At 50.2% G+C, this 15,242-nt stretch overlaps 2 protein-coding genes across 2 annotated transcripts in view; one reads left to right on the forward strand and one right to left on the reverse strand.

Moving 5' to 3' along the window:
* Positions 1 to 8,891, reverse strand: part of WDR27 (WD repeat domain 27) — a 175,578-nt gene extending 166,687 nt beyond the window's left edge. The window contains exon 1 of the mRNA XM_018053525.1: positions 7,958 to 8,891. Within this exon, the coding sequence (XP_017909014.1) occupies positions 7,958 to 8,146 (189 nt within the window). The 5' untranslated portion in view covers positions 8,147 to 8,891. The remainder of the gene's footprint in view (positions 1 to 7,957) is intronic.
* C9H6orf120 (chromosome 9 C6orf120 homolog) lies at positions 13,780 to 15,060 on the forward strand. Its single transcript, XM_018053492.1, has 2 exons — positions 13,780 to 14,079; positions 14,216 to 15,060. The coding sequence occupies exon 2, from the start codon at positions 14,258 to 14,260 to the stop codon at positions 14,810 to 14,812; it is 555 nt and encodes a 184-aa protein (XP_017908981.1). The 5' UTR covers positions 13,780 to 14,079; positions 14,216 to 14,257; the 3' UTR covers positions 14,813 to 15,060.

Raw genomic sequence — 15,242 nt, forward strand, 5'->3', positions numbered from 1 at the left:
GTGAAAAATTGAAAGCATTTCCCCTAAAGTCAGGAACAAGACAAGGGTGTCCACTTTCACCGCTACTATTCAACATAGGTCTGGAAGTTTTGGCCACAGCAATCAGAGCAGAAAAAGAAATAAAAGGAATCCAAATTGGAAAAGAAGAAGTAAAACTCTCACTGTTTGCAGATGACATGATCCTCTACATGGAAAACCCTAAAGACGCCACCAGAAAATTACTAGAGCTAATCAATGAATATAGTAAAGTTGCAGGATATAAAGTCAACACACAGAAATCCCTTGCATTCCTATACACGAATAATGAGAAAGTAGAAAAAGAAATTAAGAAAACAATTCCATTCACCATAGCAACAAAAAGAATAAAATACTTAGGAATATATCTACCTAAAGAAACTAAAGACCTATATATAGAAAACTATAAAACACTGATGAAAGAAATCAAAGAGGACACTAATAGATGGAGAAATATACCATGTTCATGGATCGGAAGAATCAATATAGTGAAAATGAGTATACTACCCAAAGCAATTTACAAATTCAATGCAATCCCTATCAAGCTACCAGCAACATTTTTCACAGAACTAGAACAAATAATTTCAAGATTTGTATGGAAATACAAAAAACCTCGAATAGCCAAAGCAATCTTGAGAAAGAAGAATGGAACTGGAGGAATCAACTTGCCTGACTTCAGGCTCTACTACAAAGCCACAGTCATCAAGACAGTATGGTACTGGCACAAAGACAGAAATATAGATCAATGGAACAAAATAGAAAGCCCAGAGATAAATCCACACACCTATGGACACCTTATCTTTGACAAAGGAGGCAAGAATATACAATGGAGTAAAGACAATCTCTTTAACAAGTGGTGCTGGGAAAACTGGTCAACCACTTGTAAAAGAATGAAACTAGATCACTTTCTAACACCGCACACAAAAATAAACTCAAAATGGATTAAAGATCTAAATGTAAGACCAGAAACTATAAAACTCCTAGAGGAGAACATAGGCAAAACACTCTCAGACATAAATCACAGCAGGATCCTCTATGATCCACCTCCCAGAATTCTGGAAATAAAAGCAAAAATAAACAAATGGGATCTAATTAAAATTAAAAGCTTCTGCACAACAAAGGAAACTACAAGCAAGGTGAAAAGACAGCCTTCTGAATGGGAGAAAATAATAGCAAATGAAGCAACTGACAAACAACTAATCTCAAAAATATACAAGCAACTTCTGCAGCTCAATTCCAGAAAAATAAACGACCCAATCAAAAAATGGGCCAAAGAACTAAATAGACATTTCTCCAAAGAAGACGTACGGATGGCTAACAAACACATGAAAAGATGCTCAACATCACTCATTATTAGAGAAATGCAAATCAAAACCACAATGAGGTACCACTTCACACCAGTCAGAATGTCTGCGATCCAAAAATCTGCAAGCAATAAATGCTGGAGAGGGTGTGGAGAAAAGGGAACCCTCCTACACTGTTGGTGGGAATGCAAACTAGTACAGCCACTATGGAGAACAGTGTGGAGATTCCTTAAAAAATTGCAAATAGAACTACCTTATGACCCAGCAATCCCACTGCTGGGCATACACACCGAGGAAACCAGAATTGAAAGAGACACATGTACCCCAATGTTCATCGCAGCACTGTTTATAATAGCCAGGACATGGAAACAACCTAGATGTCCATCAGCAGATGAATGGATAAGAAAGCTGTGGTACATATACACAATGGAGTATTACTCAGCCGTAAAAAAGAATTCATTTGAATCAGTTCTGATGAGATGGATGAAACTGGAGCCGATTATACAGAGTGAAGTAAGCCAGAAAGAAAAATACCAACACAGTATACTAACACATACATATGGAATTTAGGAAGATGGCAATGACGACCCTGTATGCAAGACAGGAAAAAAGACACAGATGTGTATAACGGACTTTTGGACTCAGAGGGAGAGGGAGAGGGTGGGATGATTTGGGAGAATGGCATTCTAACATGTATACTATCATGTAAGAATTGAATCGCCAGTCTATGTCTGATGCAGGATACAGCATGCTTGGGGCTGGTGCATGGGGATGACCCAGAGAGATGTTTTGGGGAGGGAGGTGGGAGGGGGGTTCATGTTTGGGAACGCATGTAAGAATTAAAGATTTTAAAATTTAAAAAATAAAAAAAATTTTTTTAAATTAAAAATAAAAAAAAATGCAATGGGTGGATTCTAACAAATCTCTGCTTAAAAGAGAAATACAGCCTCCCAAGGTGGGAGGGAGGGGCATGTTGCCAACTCTACCAGATATCTTTTAGAAAACAGAAGAAAAATTAGAGGAGACACTTCTTTTCAGAAGAAATGGACTACTTCCTTGCTCGTTCTCTGACGTCAGCATTACCTGGATACCAAAGCCACACAGTCATGACGAGAGAAGAAAATCACAAGTCAGTTTCCCTCATGAATGCAAAAATTCTCACCGAACATCTGAGATATTACCAAATCAAACCAAACCATTTATGCAAAGAATCATAACCGTGACCAAGCGGTGTTATTCCATGTACACAAGGTTGAAAATTATAAGAACTTAATCCATGGAGAGAGAGTCCATGTTCACAGATACGCAGACTCAAGATTATTAATATGTCAGTTCTTCCCAGCTTGATCTATAGATTCAGTATAATGCAAATGAAATCAACAAACTCACTCTGCAGTTTATTTTGGCGGGGGCAAAAGACACAACAGTCACATAAATAGCACAGGTGGAGGACTGACCTACCCGAGTTCAAGGCTTATTCTAAAGCTCCACTGATCAAGACTGTGTGACGTTGGGAAAGAAAGGACAAACAGATCCCTGGGAGAGAAGAGAGAGCCAGAAATAGTCAGCAGACCATTCATGAAGAAACAAAGGCAATACGGTGGGAAAAGCTACATTGCTCCGAAAGGCAACACAGACAAACTCTAGATGCCTTGAGCTTGCAACAACTTTTCAGATGAGGCATGAAAGACATGACCCATGAAGGTAAGAACTGATAAGCCAGACTTCCCTAACACTAAAATTTTCTGCTCCATGAAAGACACTATCAAGAGGAAAAAACAAAAACCACAGGCTGGGAGAAAATATTTGCAAAAGACATACCTGATGAAGGACTGTTATCCAAAATATACAAAGACTTCTTAAGACACAAGAAAATAAACCACTCAATTAAAAATGCACAAAGGACCCTAACAGACACCTCACCAAAGAAGATACGCAGGTGGCAAGCATGAAACGCAGTCATCAGGGAAGTTCAGATTAAACAGCAATAAGATACTACTGCACACTTGTCAAAATGGCTAAAATCCAGAGTAGACAATTCCAAATGCTGACAAGGACATGGAGCAAGAGGAACTCTCATCCTTTGCTAGGGCCACTTTCTTACAGAGTGAAGCATACTCCTCATACAACTCAGCAATCCTGCTCCTTCGCATTTTCCAAAGGAGTGGGCTTCCCTCACAGCTCAGCGGGTAAAGAATCTGCCTGCAATGCAGGAGACCCCAGATCGATTCCTGGGTCAGGAAGATCCCCTGGAGAAGGGGAAGGCTGCCCGTTCCAGTACTCTGGCCTGGAGAATCCATGAACTATACAGTCCGTGGGGTCACAAAGAGTCGGACATGACTGAGCAACTTTTACTTCACTTCACTTTGAAAATTTATGTCTGCACAAAAATTGATGTTTACCACAGCTATTCATAATTGCAAAAACTTGAAAGCAACTTCAGTAGGTGAATGAATAAACAAACTCTGGCCCATCCAGACAAGAAAATACAATTCCACACTGGAAAAAAATCAGCTATCAAGCCAAGGAAAGACATGGAGAAAGCTTCAGTGCAAATTACTAGTGAAAGAAGTAAATCTGAACAGGCTACACACTGCATGATTCCAACACACAGCATTCTGGAGAAGACAAAACTGCGGAGACGGTGAGAGATCAGTGGCTGTCAGGGTGAGGGGTCAGGGGGAGGAAGGGGCGGGCAGAGCCCAGAGGACTTTCAGCAGGGGGAGCACGCTGCATCACACTATCATGTCACTGGACACCTGTCCAAACCCATAGAGCGCACACGTCAACTCTAAGGCAAACTGTGGGCTTCAGGTAAAAACAACATCGATGCAGGCTCATCAACTGTAACAGATATACCATGTAGGGGTGCTGGCCTGGGGGAGGAAATGCATGTTTGGGGGCAAAGAGATAAAGGAAATCTCTATTTTCCCCTCAATTTTGCTGCAAACTTAAAACTGCTCTTAAAAAATAATAGCCTTAAAATACAAAAAAAAAAAAAGTATAAAGTAGACTCCAAAAAGAAAAGAGCACCAAAATCGCAGAGTAAGAAATATTAACAGGAACAACACATGGCCTGCCGTGTGCTGGAATCAGGACAAGGCACATCCTACCGCATGATGGAATCCGGCAAAACACGTCCTGCTGCGTGATGGAATCAGGACAAGGCACATCCCGCCACGTGATGGAATCAGAACAACACACGTCCTGCCGCGTGATGGAATCAGGACAACACACATCCTGCCGCGTGATGGAATCAGGCAAAACACGTCCCGTCGCGTGATGGAATCAGGACAATGCACGGCCTGCCGAGTGATGGAATCAGGACAAGGCACATCCTGCCGCATGATGGAATCAGGCCAAACATGTCCTGCCACGTGATGGAATCAGGACAACACACATCCTGCCACGTGATGGAATCAGTCAAAACACGTCCCGCCTCGTGACGGAATCAAGACAACGCATGGCCTGCCACGTGATGGAATCAGGACAACACACGGCCTGCCATGTGATGGAATCAGAACAATGCATGGCCTGCCACGTGATGGAATCAGGACAACACACGTCCTGCCGCGTGATGGAATCAGGCAAAACACGTCCCACCGCGTGATGGAATCAGGACAACACACGGCCTGCCGCGTGATGGAATCAGGACAACACACGTCCTGCCACGTGATGGAATCAGTCAAAACACGTCCCGCCTCGTGATGGAATCAGGACAACACACGGCCTGCCGCGTGATGGAATCAGGCAAAACACGTCCCACCGCGTGACGGAATCAAGACAACGCATGGCCTGCCACGTGATGGAATCAGGACAACACACGTCCTGCCACGTGATGGAATCAGGCAAAACACGTCCCACCGCGTGATGGAATCAGGACAACACACGGCCTGCCGCGTGATGGAATCAGGACAACACACGTCCTGCCACGTGATGGAATCAGGCAAAACACATCCCACCGCGTGATGGAATCAGGACAACACACGGCCTGCCATGTGATGGAATCAGAACAATGCATGGCCTGCCATGTGATGGAATCAGGCAAAACACATCCCACTGTGTGATGGAATCAGGACAAGGCACATCCCGCCACGTGATGGAATCAGAACAACACACGGCCTGCCGTGTGATGGAATCAGGCAAAACACGTCCCGCCGTGTGATGGAATCAGGACAACGCATGGCCTGCTGTGTGATGGAATCAGGACAACACACGGCCTGCCACGTGATGGAATCAGAACAACACACGGCCTGCCGCATGATGGAATCAGGATAACACACGGCCTGCCACGTGACGGAATCAGGACAATGCACGGCCTGCCGTGCGATGGAATCAGGCAAAGCACGGCCTGCCACGTGATGGAATCACTTCATCAAGAAGATAAAGATGCCGAGCATTTCCTGCCTCACGACGCTTCAGGACACATGGAGCAGGGCTGGCAGGAGAGGAGCAGGCAGCCCACGCTTGGTCACAGGCTTCAGGACGCCTCAGCGACTGGAGGAACAAGCGCTCGTAAAGAGAGAGCGGAGAGAACACACCACCAACCAACCCGACCCAACGGACACCTAACTGACACACGTGAGACAAGACGCACAGACGCCCACAGCAACTCCCTCTATAACAGACGAAAAGAAGAGCCTCAGTGTGCGTCAGCAGGAGGATGGATGAAGACCAATCACGGTGTATCCACAGGGTGGGACCCTACTCAATAACACAAAGAGGACACGCTGTGGACACTTGCAGCAATGTGGATGAATCTCGGAACAATTACTCTGAGCAAAAGAAGTCGGCGGAAAGAGTTAAAACTGCCTGATTCCACTTACGTAAAACTCTAGAAAACGCAACGCAATATAAAGCTCATATTTAGAATACCTAAAAAACTCTCTCAAGTCAAGAAGACACATGACTGAGCAGGGAACAATGGCAAGAGACTGAACACGTACGTCACAGAAGAGAACGGCCAGACGAGCACACCCATAGTAGACGTGCTCAAAGGCATTAGAGCTCACTAATCGTCAGGGAACTTCAAATCACAATCAAATACCAGTACACCCACAAGGAGGGACAAAGCTAAACAACAAACTGGGGGTGAGGACGTGGATCAGCTGGAAGTCTCACGCACCATGTGAAGGACAACAGGTCGGAACCATCACTTCAGAAATCCTGGCTTAACTTTTAGACGAAATATATGCTCTCCTTAAGACTCAGAAATTGTCTACACACGTGTATCAAAAGATATATGAAAAAATGTTTGTAGCAATCAAATACGGAAACAAACCAAATCTCCAATAACAGCAGAACAATAAAGTGTGGTCTAGCCACAACACAACACTGCACAGTAAGGAACTGAACACGGGTGAACCTCAGGAACAAGAACTCGCTGAATCTCAGGAACAAGAACTCGCTGAATCTCAGGAACAAGAACTCGCTGAATCTCAGGAACAAGAACTCGCTGAATCTCAGGAACAAGAACTCGCTGAATCTCAGGAACAAGAACTCGCTGAATCTCAGGAACAAGAACTCGCTGAATCTCAGGAACAAGAACTCGCTGAATCTCAGGAACAAGAACTCGCTGAATCTCAGGAACATGAACTCGGGAATCAAAGAAAGCAGCAAAAAAGAGTGCGCAATGCATCACCCCGCTTATACTGCTGCTGCTGCTGCTGCTAAGTCACTTCAGTCGTGTTCGACTCTGTGCGACCCCATAGACGGCAGCCCAACAGGCTCCCCTGTCCCTGGGATTCTCCAGGCAAGAACACTGGAGTGGGTTGCCATTTCCTTCTCCAATGCAGGAAAGTGAAAAGTGAAAGGGAAGTCGCTCAGTAGTGTCCAACTCTTTGCGACCCCATGGACTGCAGCCCACCAGGCTCCTCCATCTGTGTGATTTTCCAGGCAAGAGTACTGGAGTAGGGTGCCATCGCCTTCGCCGCCGCTTATACTAAGCTCAAACATTAGCAAAATGCACCTGATGTCTTTACAGCTCTATCAGTTTGATGTTAAAAACTCTGCAACAAACACAATAAACTCCCTTAAATGCAGTATTAAAAATATGCAAAATAAAAATTAAAAAATGAAGTGAAGTCACTCAGTCTTTGTGACCCCATGGACTGTAGCCCGCCAGGCTCCTCTGTCCATGGAATTCTCCAGGTAAGAATGCTGGAGTGGGTTGCCATTTCCTTCTCCAGGGGATCTTCCCGACCCAGGGTTCGAACCCAGGTCTCCCTCACTGCAGGCAGACTCCTTGCCCTCTGAGCCACCAGGGAAGTGGCTCACGAACTGGAGCCCCAAGAACATATGAATGACCATGGGCATTTTTTTATTTAAGAAAATTAAAAAATGTTAAAAAATCTAAAAATCCACAAGTTCGACTTGTCTTGATAGTGTTAAGATGAACTTTTCCTTGCTTATACTCATTCAAGAAGAAATTTTAACTAATTTAAATTTGTTTTTAAATTAAGTGATTCCAGACAGTTTAATTCCTAAAAATCAAACCTTAGTATGTTTCGCTTTGTTAGCATTTTCCTCCCAGAGCTGGCAGCTGAATCCACAAAGGGCAAAACCGTGCCAGCAGCGTCAGAGGGACCGAGCAGTGACGGCAAGTCTCTGACGGAACGCGACACACGTGTAACTCTCACCTGGTGAGGAGGGTCCTTGGTGTCCCATATGCACAGCTCGTTTCCATCTGAAGGGAAAGCACAGCACTGCCCACTGCAGGCGAGCTGCACGTGGGATGCAGGCTTCACGGAATCCACCAGGAACTTTTCCACCACGATAGCACCCGCACGGCCATCATTCCTGGAGAAAGCCTCTCGTGGTTCTTCCATCTTCCACCTGGAGCCCCAAGAACATATGACCGACCATGGGCATGATGCTTAATGCAGACCAGTCTGCTGTTTATGCCCAATTACCAGTACAATCACACACGCACGTCACACCTCCTAACTCATCTCCCCACTTCTCCCTCAAGAAAGAGAAACCAGAAGCCCTGCCCACTCCAGAGGTTCCCTGCCATGACTGTCACTGCTCCCACAGGCTTTCAAGTCATGCAGGCCTGGGCTCCCGCCCTGCGGCTCCCACTGAGCAGACCCACAGAGACGTGGGGCGTCTGCGGCCCCCGCTGGTAACAGAGGGAACGCCACCCTCGCAGAGGCCTGGTGATCACCAGCCCCGAGCCGCACCTCCAGATCACGGCCAGAGTCGACAGCTGTCACCAGTGAGGAGACAAAGCCACCTCCTACGCTGGTTGGTGGGAAACCGCACAACACATTGCTGTCGACTGCTCATCTGGGGCCCAGTCAACTATTGTACAACATCCTGTCGTCCGGGCTGACTGTCTCGGATAGCGTGGCCACTGGTTCACTGGCCGCGTCTCATAAAGCATAAATCAATGAGACACGGACAGAAATAAAGCTTCAGACCCTGTCCCCAGCTTACACACGAGGCAGCGGCTCCGGGTTACCTGCTTCCGCTCTGCCCCACAGCCCATCGCAGCCTCGCAGCGCACCTGAAACCCAGGGGCACGAGCACCAACAAAGGCGAGAGCCCGGGCCTGACCGCCCGGCACCAGGCTGGTCGGATGGACTGAGAACCCAGGCCTGTGGCCACCAGGCTGGTCAGATGGACTTGGAGAGCCCGGGCCTGACCGCCCGGCACCAGGCGGGTCGTGCGGACTCGCAGAGCCCGGGCCTGACCGCCCGGCACCAGGCGGGTCGTGCGGACTCGCAGAGCCCGGGCCTGACCGCCCGCCACCAGGCGGGTCGTGCGGACTCGCAGAGCCCGGGCCTGACCGCCCGGCACCAGGCTGGTCGTGCGGACTCGCAGAGCCCGGGCCTGACCGCCCGCCACCAGGCTGGTCGTGCGGACTCGCAGAGCCCGGGCCTGACCGCCCGCCACCAGGCTGGTCGTGCGGACTCGCAGAGCCCGGGCCTGACCGCCCGGCACCAGGCTGTTGTGTGGACTCGGAGAACCCAGGCCTGACCGCCTGGCACCAGGCTGGTCGGATGGACTGAGAACCCAGGCCTGTGGCCACCAGGCTGGTTGGACGGGCTCAGAGAATCCAGGCCTGTGGCCACCAGGCTGCTGGTGTGGACTCAGAGAACCCAGGCCTGTGGCCACCAGGCTGGTCGTGTGGACTCCTCAGGGAACCCAGGCCTGTGGCCACCAGGCTGCTGGTGTGGACTTGGCCTGGACAGGCCTCTTGGGGAAGTAGCAGTCAGGGCAGAAGGGGACTCTGTGGGCAGGGACCCGCAGAGACGGGAAAGGGGCAGGAGGTGGGGAGCTGATGCTCTTGAGGGCAGGCATGGCTCGGTGGCCACTGAACTGATCATGGAACAGGGTCATCCTGACGCTCACATGACCCTGGGGCACTTCTGGTGGTTGCTGAACAAAGAGGCGAGGCAAGGAGGGTTGGCGTTCAGGAGACACGTGGCCATCTGGCAGCAGCGTGTGAGGGTGAGAGCCGAGAGCGGCCAGGAGGGAGAGTCGGGCTGATCCCAAGTCCAGACTGGGACCTGGACCAGACAGCCTGGACGGCAGCCCTGTGAGCATGACCGGCCAGCCAGCACACAGTCCACGGCCCCTCCCCGTGAAGACCTTTCTGCCCTAGCCCACTTCTCACTGCTGCACACCGCTGTCCTAGCTTCCGGGCTTCCAGGCGTGAAGCTGAAGTGAATGCTAAGCCTCCCTGTCTCTGCCCTCATGGCCAGCCCACGGCCGGCCCTTCATTTCTTCGTGGGGACTTTCAGATTTGCCCCCAGACGCCAGCCAGTGGAGGACCATGACATCCTAAAGGGTAACCTGCCGTGGGTGGACACCTGGTGGACCGTCAGCCAAAGCTGCAAGGGTTCTCTCCTTGAGGGACAGAATCCCGTGAGAACGCAGGTGCTGCACCGGAGTACGGATGCCCTGTGAAGAGGAGCGGGACCGGGTCTGGGCCGCGAGGCCCCACCATCGGGGTCTGCTCCTTCTGTCCTGGGCCTGGCGAGGCTTCCCTCCGTCTCAGCAGCCATAACAGACTGGGACATGCAGTGTGCACAGCCCCACACCAAGGCCTGCAGGCCCACCTGCAGCTCAGGAGGTGGATGAGGGTGGAGTGGGGCAGGGGATGAAGGCACCTGGGAGCCGGGCTCCAGGGCGAGGACCACGGCGGCCCAGCTGCACACCCTCCCCACCAGCACCTCAGGCCACAGGGGCTGCTCTGCCCACTGTCACAGCAAGACGGCCGCTCTTCTCATCTGACTTTCAGAGGGGCGGAGTCTGAGCTCCTGAGCAAGTTTCTCCGACCCTGGGTGACATCAGGACGGCACACACCAGAGCAGGAGTGAGCGCCTGGCGCTCCTAGAGGCATTCTCCTTTCCTCTTGGATGAGGAACCAGCATGGTGGCTGTGCCTACAAGTCAGACATTGTGCCCAGAAGAACCCCGCCCGCACTGGATCAAGACAGAGCAGTTCTCATGAACCTGTAAGGTAAACACAATTAAAATGGAATAAAGTGTTCAGGTGAAAACTATCCTCACTTGACTTTTCTGTTAGCAAATTAAAACAATCAAATAAAAGTTTCCTAGGAAATGGATTTTTCTCAGCCATCTCTAGAACAACCCAGCTGGCAGGAATATCTTTATTTTCCAGAGGCTGCATCACCCAAAGAATGCACGAGAGGAAACCATGCGGCACAGAAATAGCACCGCTGGCCCTTCCCTCCCTGGGCCACCTCCTTGCCGTGACTTCCCAGAGAAAATCAGTTTGAGAGTCCCATGTGTACGTCCCAGGAAAAGTCTCAGAAGACACTGCAGGCAGCTTCCGATGCGGCTCCTGGGTGTCTGAGGCTGCGTAAGCACTTGAAGGAACCGCTACAGAGGCCCTTGCTCTAAAAACGCCAGTAACCACGGAACAGAAAGCAGTCTCAGATGGGGGCAGGCTGTGCATTCAAGCCCCTTTAGTTACACAAAAGACCACGTAAACTGCACAAAACCAGAAAATCCATCCAAGAGGAAAAAACATAATTACTCTCTACTTTTCAAGGAGCACCACTGTCAGACCTTCTCATCTCCTCCTGTTCCTCCTTCTCCGTATGAATGTGTGTATTTTTAGAGAGAGAAAATTACTCCCTTTCGATTATAAAAAGATTATACTCTTTTCTCTTTTAGTGACTAGCCCAGCCAGAAATGTGCCAATTTATTCTTGAGTTTGGAAAACAGTGTGGTAATCAGACAGTAGGCTGAGTGCCCACAGTAAAATGACGCATGGCACCATAATTAACGTGCCCTTGATGGCTTGCTTAGTAGCTAAAGAAAATACAAGGTTCTCTGTATTCTCCAGAATAGGAGACAGGTCCTAATTCTAGGTCCATGGAGAACCGACTAGTGAAGCGTGAAGCAGCGGTTGATCACAAGGCATGAAAGCACCAAATCATACTCTGGCCTCCCTGTGTCTTTAAGGCCTTTCCTAAGTTAGTAAATACTTTAAAGGGTTATATTTAGCTGCTTTAATTAAAAAAAAAAAGATATCTTCTTTCTATTGTCCCAGCTGAGAGAAGCCTGATTTTATAAGCCATTGGTTCTTAAAACACAAATTTTGTACTTTTATGACACAAAATGAAATGAAAGAGAACCGCTGACAGAAAAATGTTGCGGCCGTGTCAGTGAATTAAGGGCTCTGTCACCACCAAGCCATCACATCACGACCTCCCAACCGGCCACCCTGAGGAGGCTCAGGAGGAGAAAGCACAGGTCACCAGTCTGGGACAGGGAGGCGCACACTGAAGGAGTGGTTTCAGTGAGCCCGGATTCTTGCACCTTCTCATACGCAGGAAAGTGCCGCTGCTGCTGAGTCGCTTCAGTCGTGTCCGACTCTGTGCAACCCCACAGACGGCAGCCCACCAGGCTCCCCCGTCCCTGGGATTCTCCAGGCAAGAACACTGGAGTGGGCTGCCATTGCCTTCTCCAGTGCATGAAAGTGAAAAGTGAAAGTGAAGTCACTCAGTCATGTCTGACTCCTAGCAACCCCGTGGACTGCAGCCTAGCAGGCTCCTCCGTCCATGAGATTTCCCAGGCAAGAGTCCTGGAGTGGGTGCCATCACCTTCTCCGAGAAAAGTGCTAGATCCCTTAAATTAAGATATCTGGTTTTCTCTGTCGTTGTTAATCAATCGCCCAGTTGTGTCCAACTCTTCAAAACCCCTGGATTTAACTGACAGTAATGTTCTGATGTTCTGACTTCCTGGTCTTTGTTACAAAATCTCCTATATACATCCTGGCTCCCCCACTGCCTCTTCAAAGCAGTCTCTCAGAGCCATCTGAGGTGCTGTGTTCCAGGCTTGAAGTCCTCAGAAAAAAACATAATCTCAACTTTTAGGCTGTGTGCCTTTTTCAGTCCATACCATGACGTGTTAGGAAGCACAAACCGCTGACCACCGATAACCAGAACGATGTGAAGGTTTAAAGTCACTTCTTGATGCGTCTCTATGTGTCTTTATACACTCCCTTGTACTCCTGCCTGATATGCTTTCTTGACAGGAGAATGCTCGAGTTGGAAATGGCCCAGGTTCAGCGGGATGTCACAGGTACCGGATACTTCTTGCAGGAGGAGGTGTGGAGAGCCCCTAGTGCTACCTCCGTCATCACCCCAAACCAGTGACTCTGCACCTGGACGAAGCGCGCCTAACTTCACACAAATCAACACCACTCCCCTCAGATAATCCGTCTTAAGTCGCTCAAGCCTCTTTCACACGCCTATAGGTGACACAGATGTAACACTTCAAAGCGGCAACACACATTTTTTAACCCAACACATGACGGTCTCCTCAGGAACATGACCAACCCACACCGTGTGGCTACTTGACAGAGTTCAGGTTCTACAAAAAGGGGCACAAGAGTCATTGCCTGTTTTTAATATTTACACTGCACCAGTTTCCACAAAGGAGAAGGCAATGACAACCCACTCCAGTACTCTTGCCTGGAGAATCCCATGGGCGGAGGAGCCTGGTAGGCTGCTACAGTCCATGGGGTCGCTAAGAGTCGGAGACGACTGAGCGACTTCCCTTTCACTTTTCACTTTCATGCACTGGAGAAGGCAATGGCAACCCACTCCAGTGTTCTTGCCTGGAGAATCCCAGGGAAAGAGGAGCCTGGTGGGCTGCCGACTATGGGGTCGCACAGAGTCGGACACGACTGATGCGACTTAGCAGCAGCAGCAGCAGCAGTTTCCACAAAAGTGATTCAGCACGTTCTGAAATGAAACACGGGACTGGGGTCAACCCAAAGCATGATGCTAAAATGAACATACTCTTTCTTGGGAAAGCATGTTTCAGTGGCCAATAGGCACCCATTACCACCATATCCCAAGTTAACAAAATAAATCTTGAATGCGAACACAACTGCATTTTAAAGCTTCTCTTAGGAGTAGTTCACGAAGTAACAGGCTTTTAAGAGAGAACAAGGCGCACTTGCCCCTTGACCTACCCCTGAGTCAGCCAGGTGGCCAGGTGTACTCGCAACCCAGCTGAGCACCAGGCAGTTTAGGGCCAGCGCCCCGCCCCTGTCGTCATGGTTACGAGCCCGCGTCCGCACCCCTTCGCCGTTCTCGCGATAACCCGGAAACAACGCACTGCCCCCGTCCGGGCGCTGCCTCACTTCCGGGCGCCGGTCAACTTCCGGGCACCGTCCTCCTCCGAACGCCTCACTTCCGCGCGCGCCTCCCTTCCGGCTCCTCGGGCGCGGACGCCCGGCCCGGAAGCTGCCGGCGCGGTGCCCGCGGGGAGAGGTGAGTCCCGGGCGGAGAGCCGCCCCGCCGCCCGCTCTGTGCGACCGCGGCGCGCCCCCCTCCTCCGCCCCTGCCGCCCCCGCGCGCCCCCCGGGCGGCCGGGACGCGCTCAGCGCCCCCCGTGGTCTGTCTGCAGGGCGCCCGCGAATGAGCACGGCCTCCGCCTGGCGCCCCCGCCATGGCCGCTCCGTGGACGGGCGCGCTTCTGCTGCTGCTGGCGTCGCAGGCCGTCTCCTCGGCGCAGGCCTCGGACGAGGAGGAGGTGCCCGAGGGCTGGGTCCTCCTGCACGTCGTGCAGGGTCAGGTGGGAGCCGGGAACTACAGCTACCTGAGGCTAAACCACGAGGGCAAGATCGTCCTCAGGATGCGCAGCCTGCGGGGCGACGCGGACCTGTACGTGTCCGACAGCACCCTGCACCCCAGCTTCGACGAGTACGAGCTGCAGTCGGCCACGTGCGGCGCCGACGCCGTCTCCATCCCCGCGCACTTCCGGCGCCCCGTGGGCATCGGTGTCTACGGGCACCCGTCCCACCTGGAGAGCGCGTTCGAGATGAAGGTCTACTACGACGCGACGCTCGAGCCGCACCCGTTCGGTGAGACCGCCTATTCGGACGGTCCTGATGCGAGTCGCAAGCACGCCTATGCCCCGGAAGACGCGTCTCAGGAGGAGGAGTCTGTGCTCTGGACGATATTAATCAGTATTCTGAAGTTGGTACTCGAGATTCTTTTTTGACTCGCTTAGCATACTGTCGGGTATAATACTCAAATCTGCGAAGCCGAGTGCGCTTCGCTGTGAACCGAGCTCTGACCTGGTCGGCATTCTGGTTACCTTTTCTGGGTGGGGGATAAAAGGATAAAGCCATACTGTTTGGTTACCTCAGTCACTCCGAAAGTACGCAAAGCAGCAAGCACGTGTTTTCTTTTAATAAAGCATCAAAATTCCTGTAAAAGGAATATGCACAATAAAATGCTTAAACCCCACTTTGATTAGTCAGGTGACTAGATGGTTGCAGTGGTTTAGGTTTTTACTCTAGAGACTCAAATGAATTAGTGTGTTAGCTTTAAAGAGTTACGAAAAGCAAGTCTGAAATGTAATCATTTCTCCACACTTGCCTGACCGTGAACTAAAGCCCCCTGTCTACACCGGAAGTAGAGACGGCACC

Source organism: Capra hircus, chromosome 9, assembly GCF_001704415.2.
Source record: "Capra hircus breed San Clemente chromosome 9, ASM170441v1, whole genome shotgun sequence".
Classification (NCBI taxonomy): Eukaryota; Metazoa; Chordata; class Mammalia; order Artiodactyla; family Bovidae; genus Capra; species Capra hircus.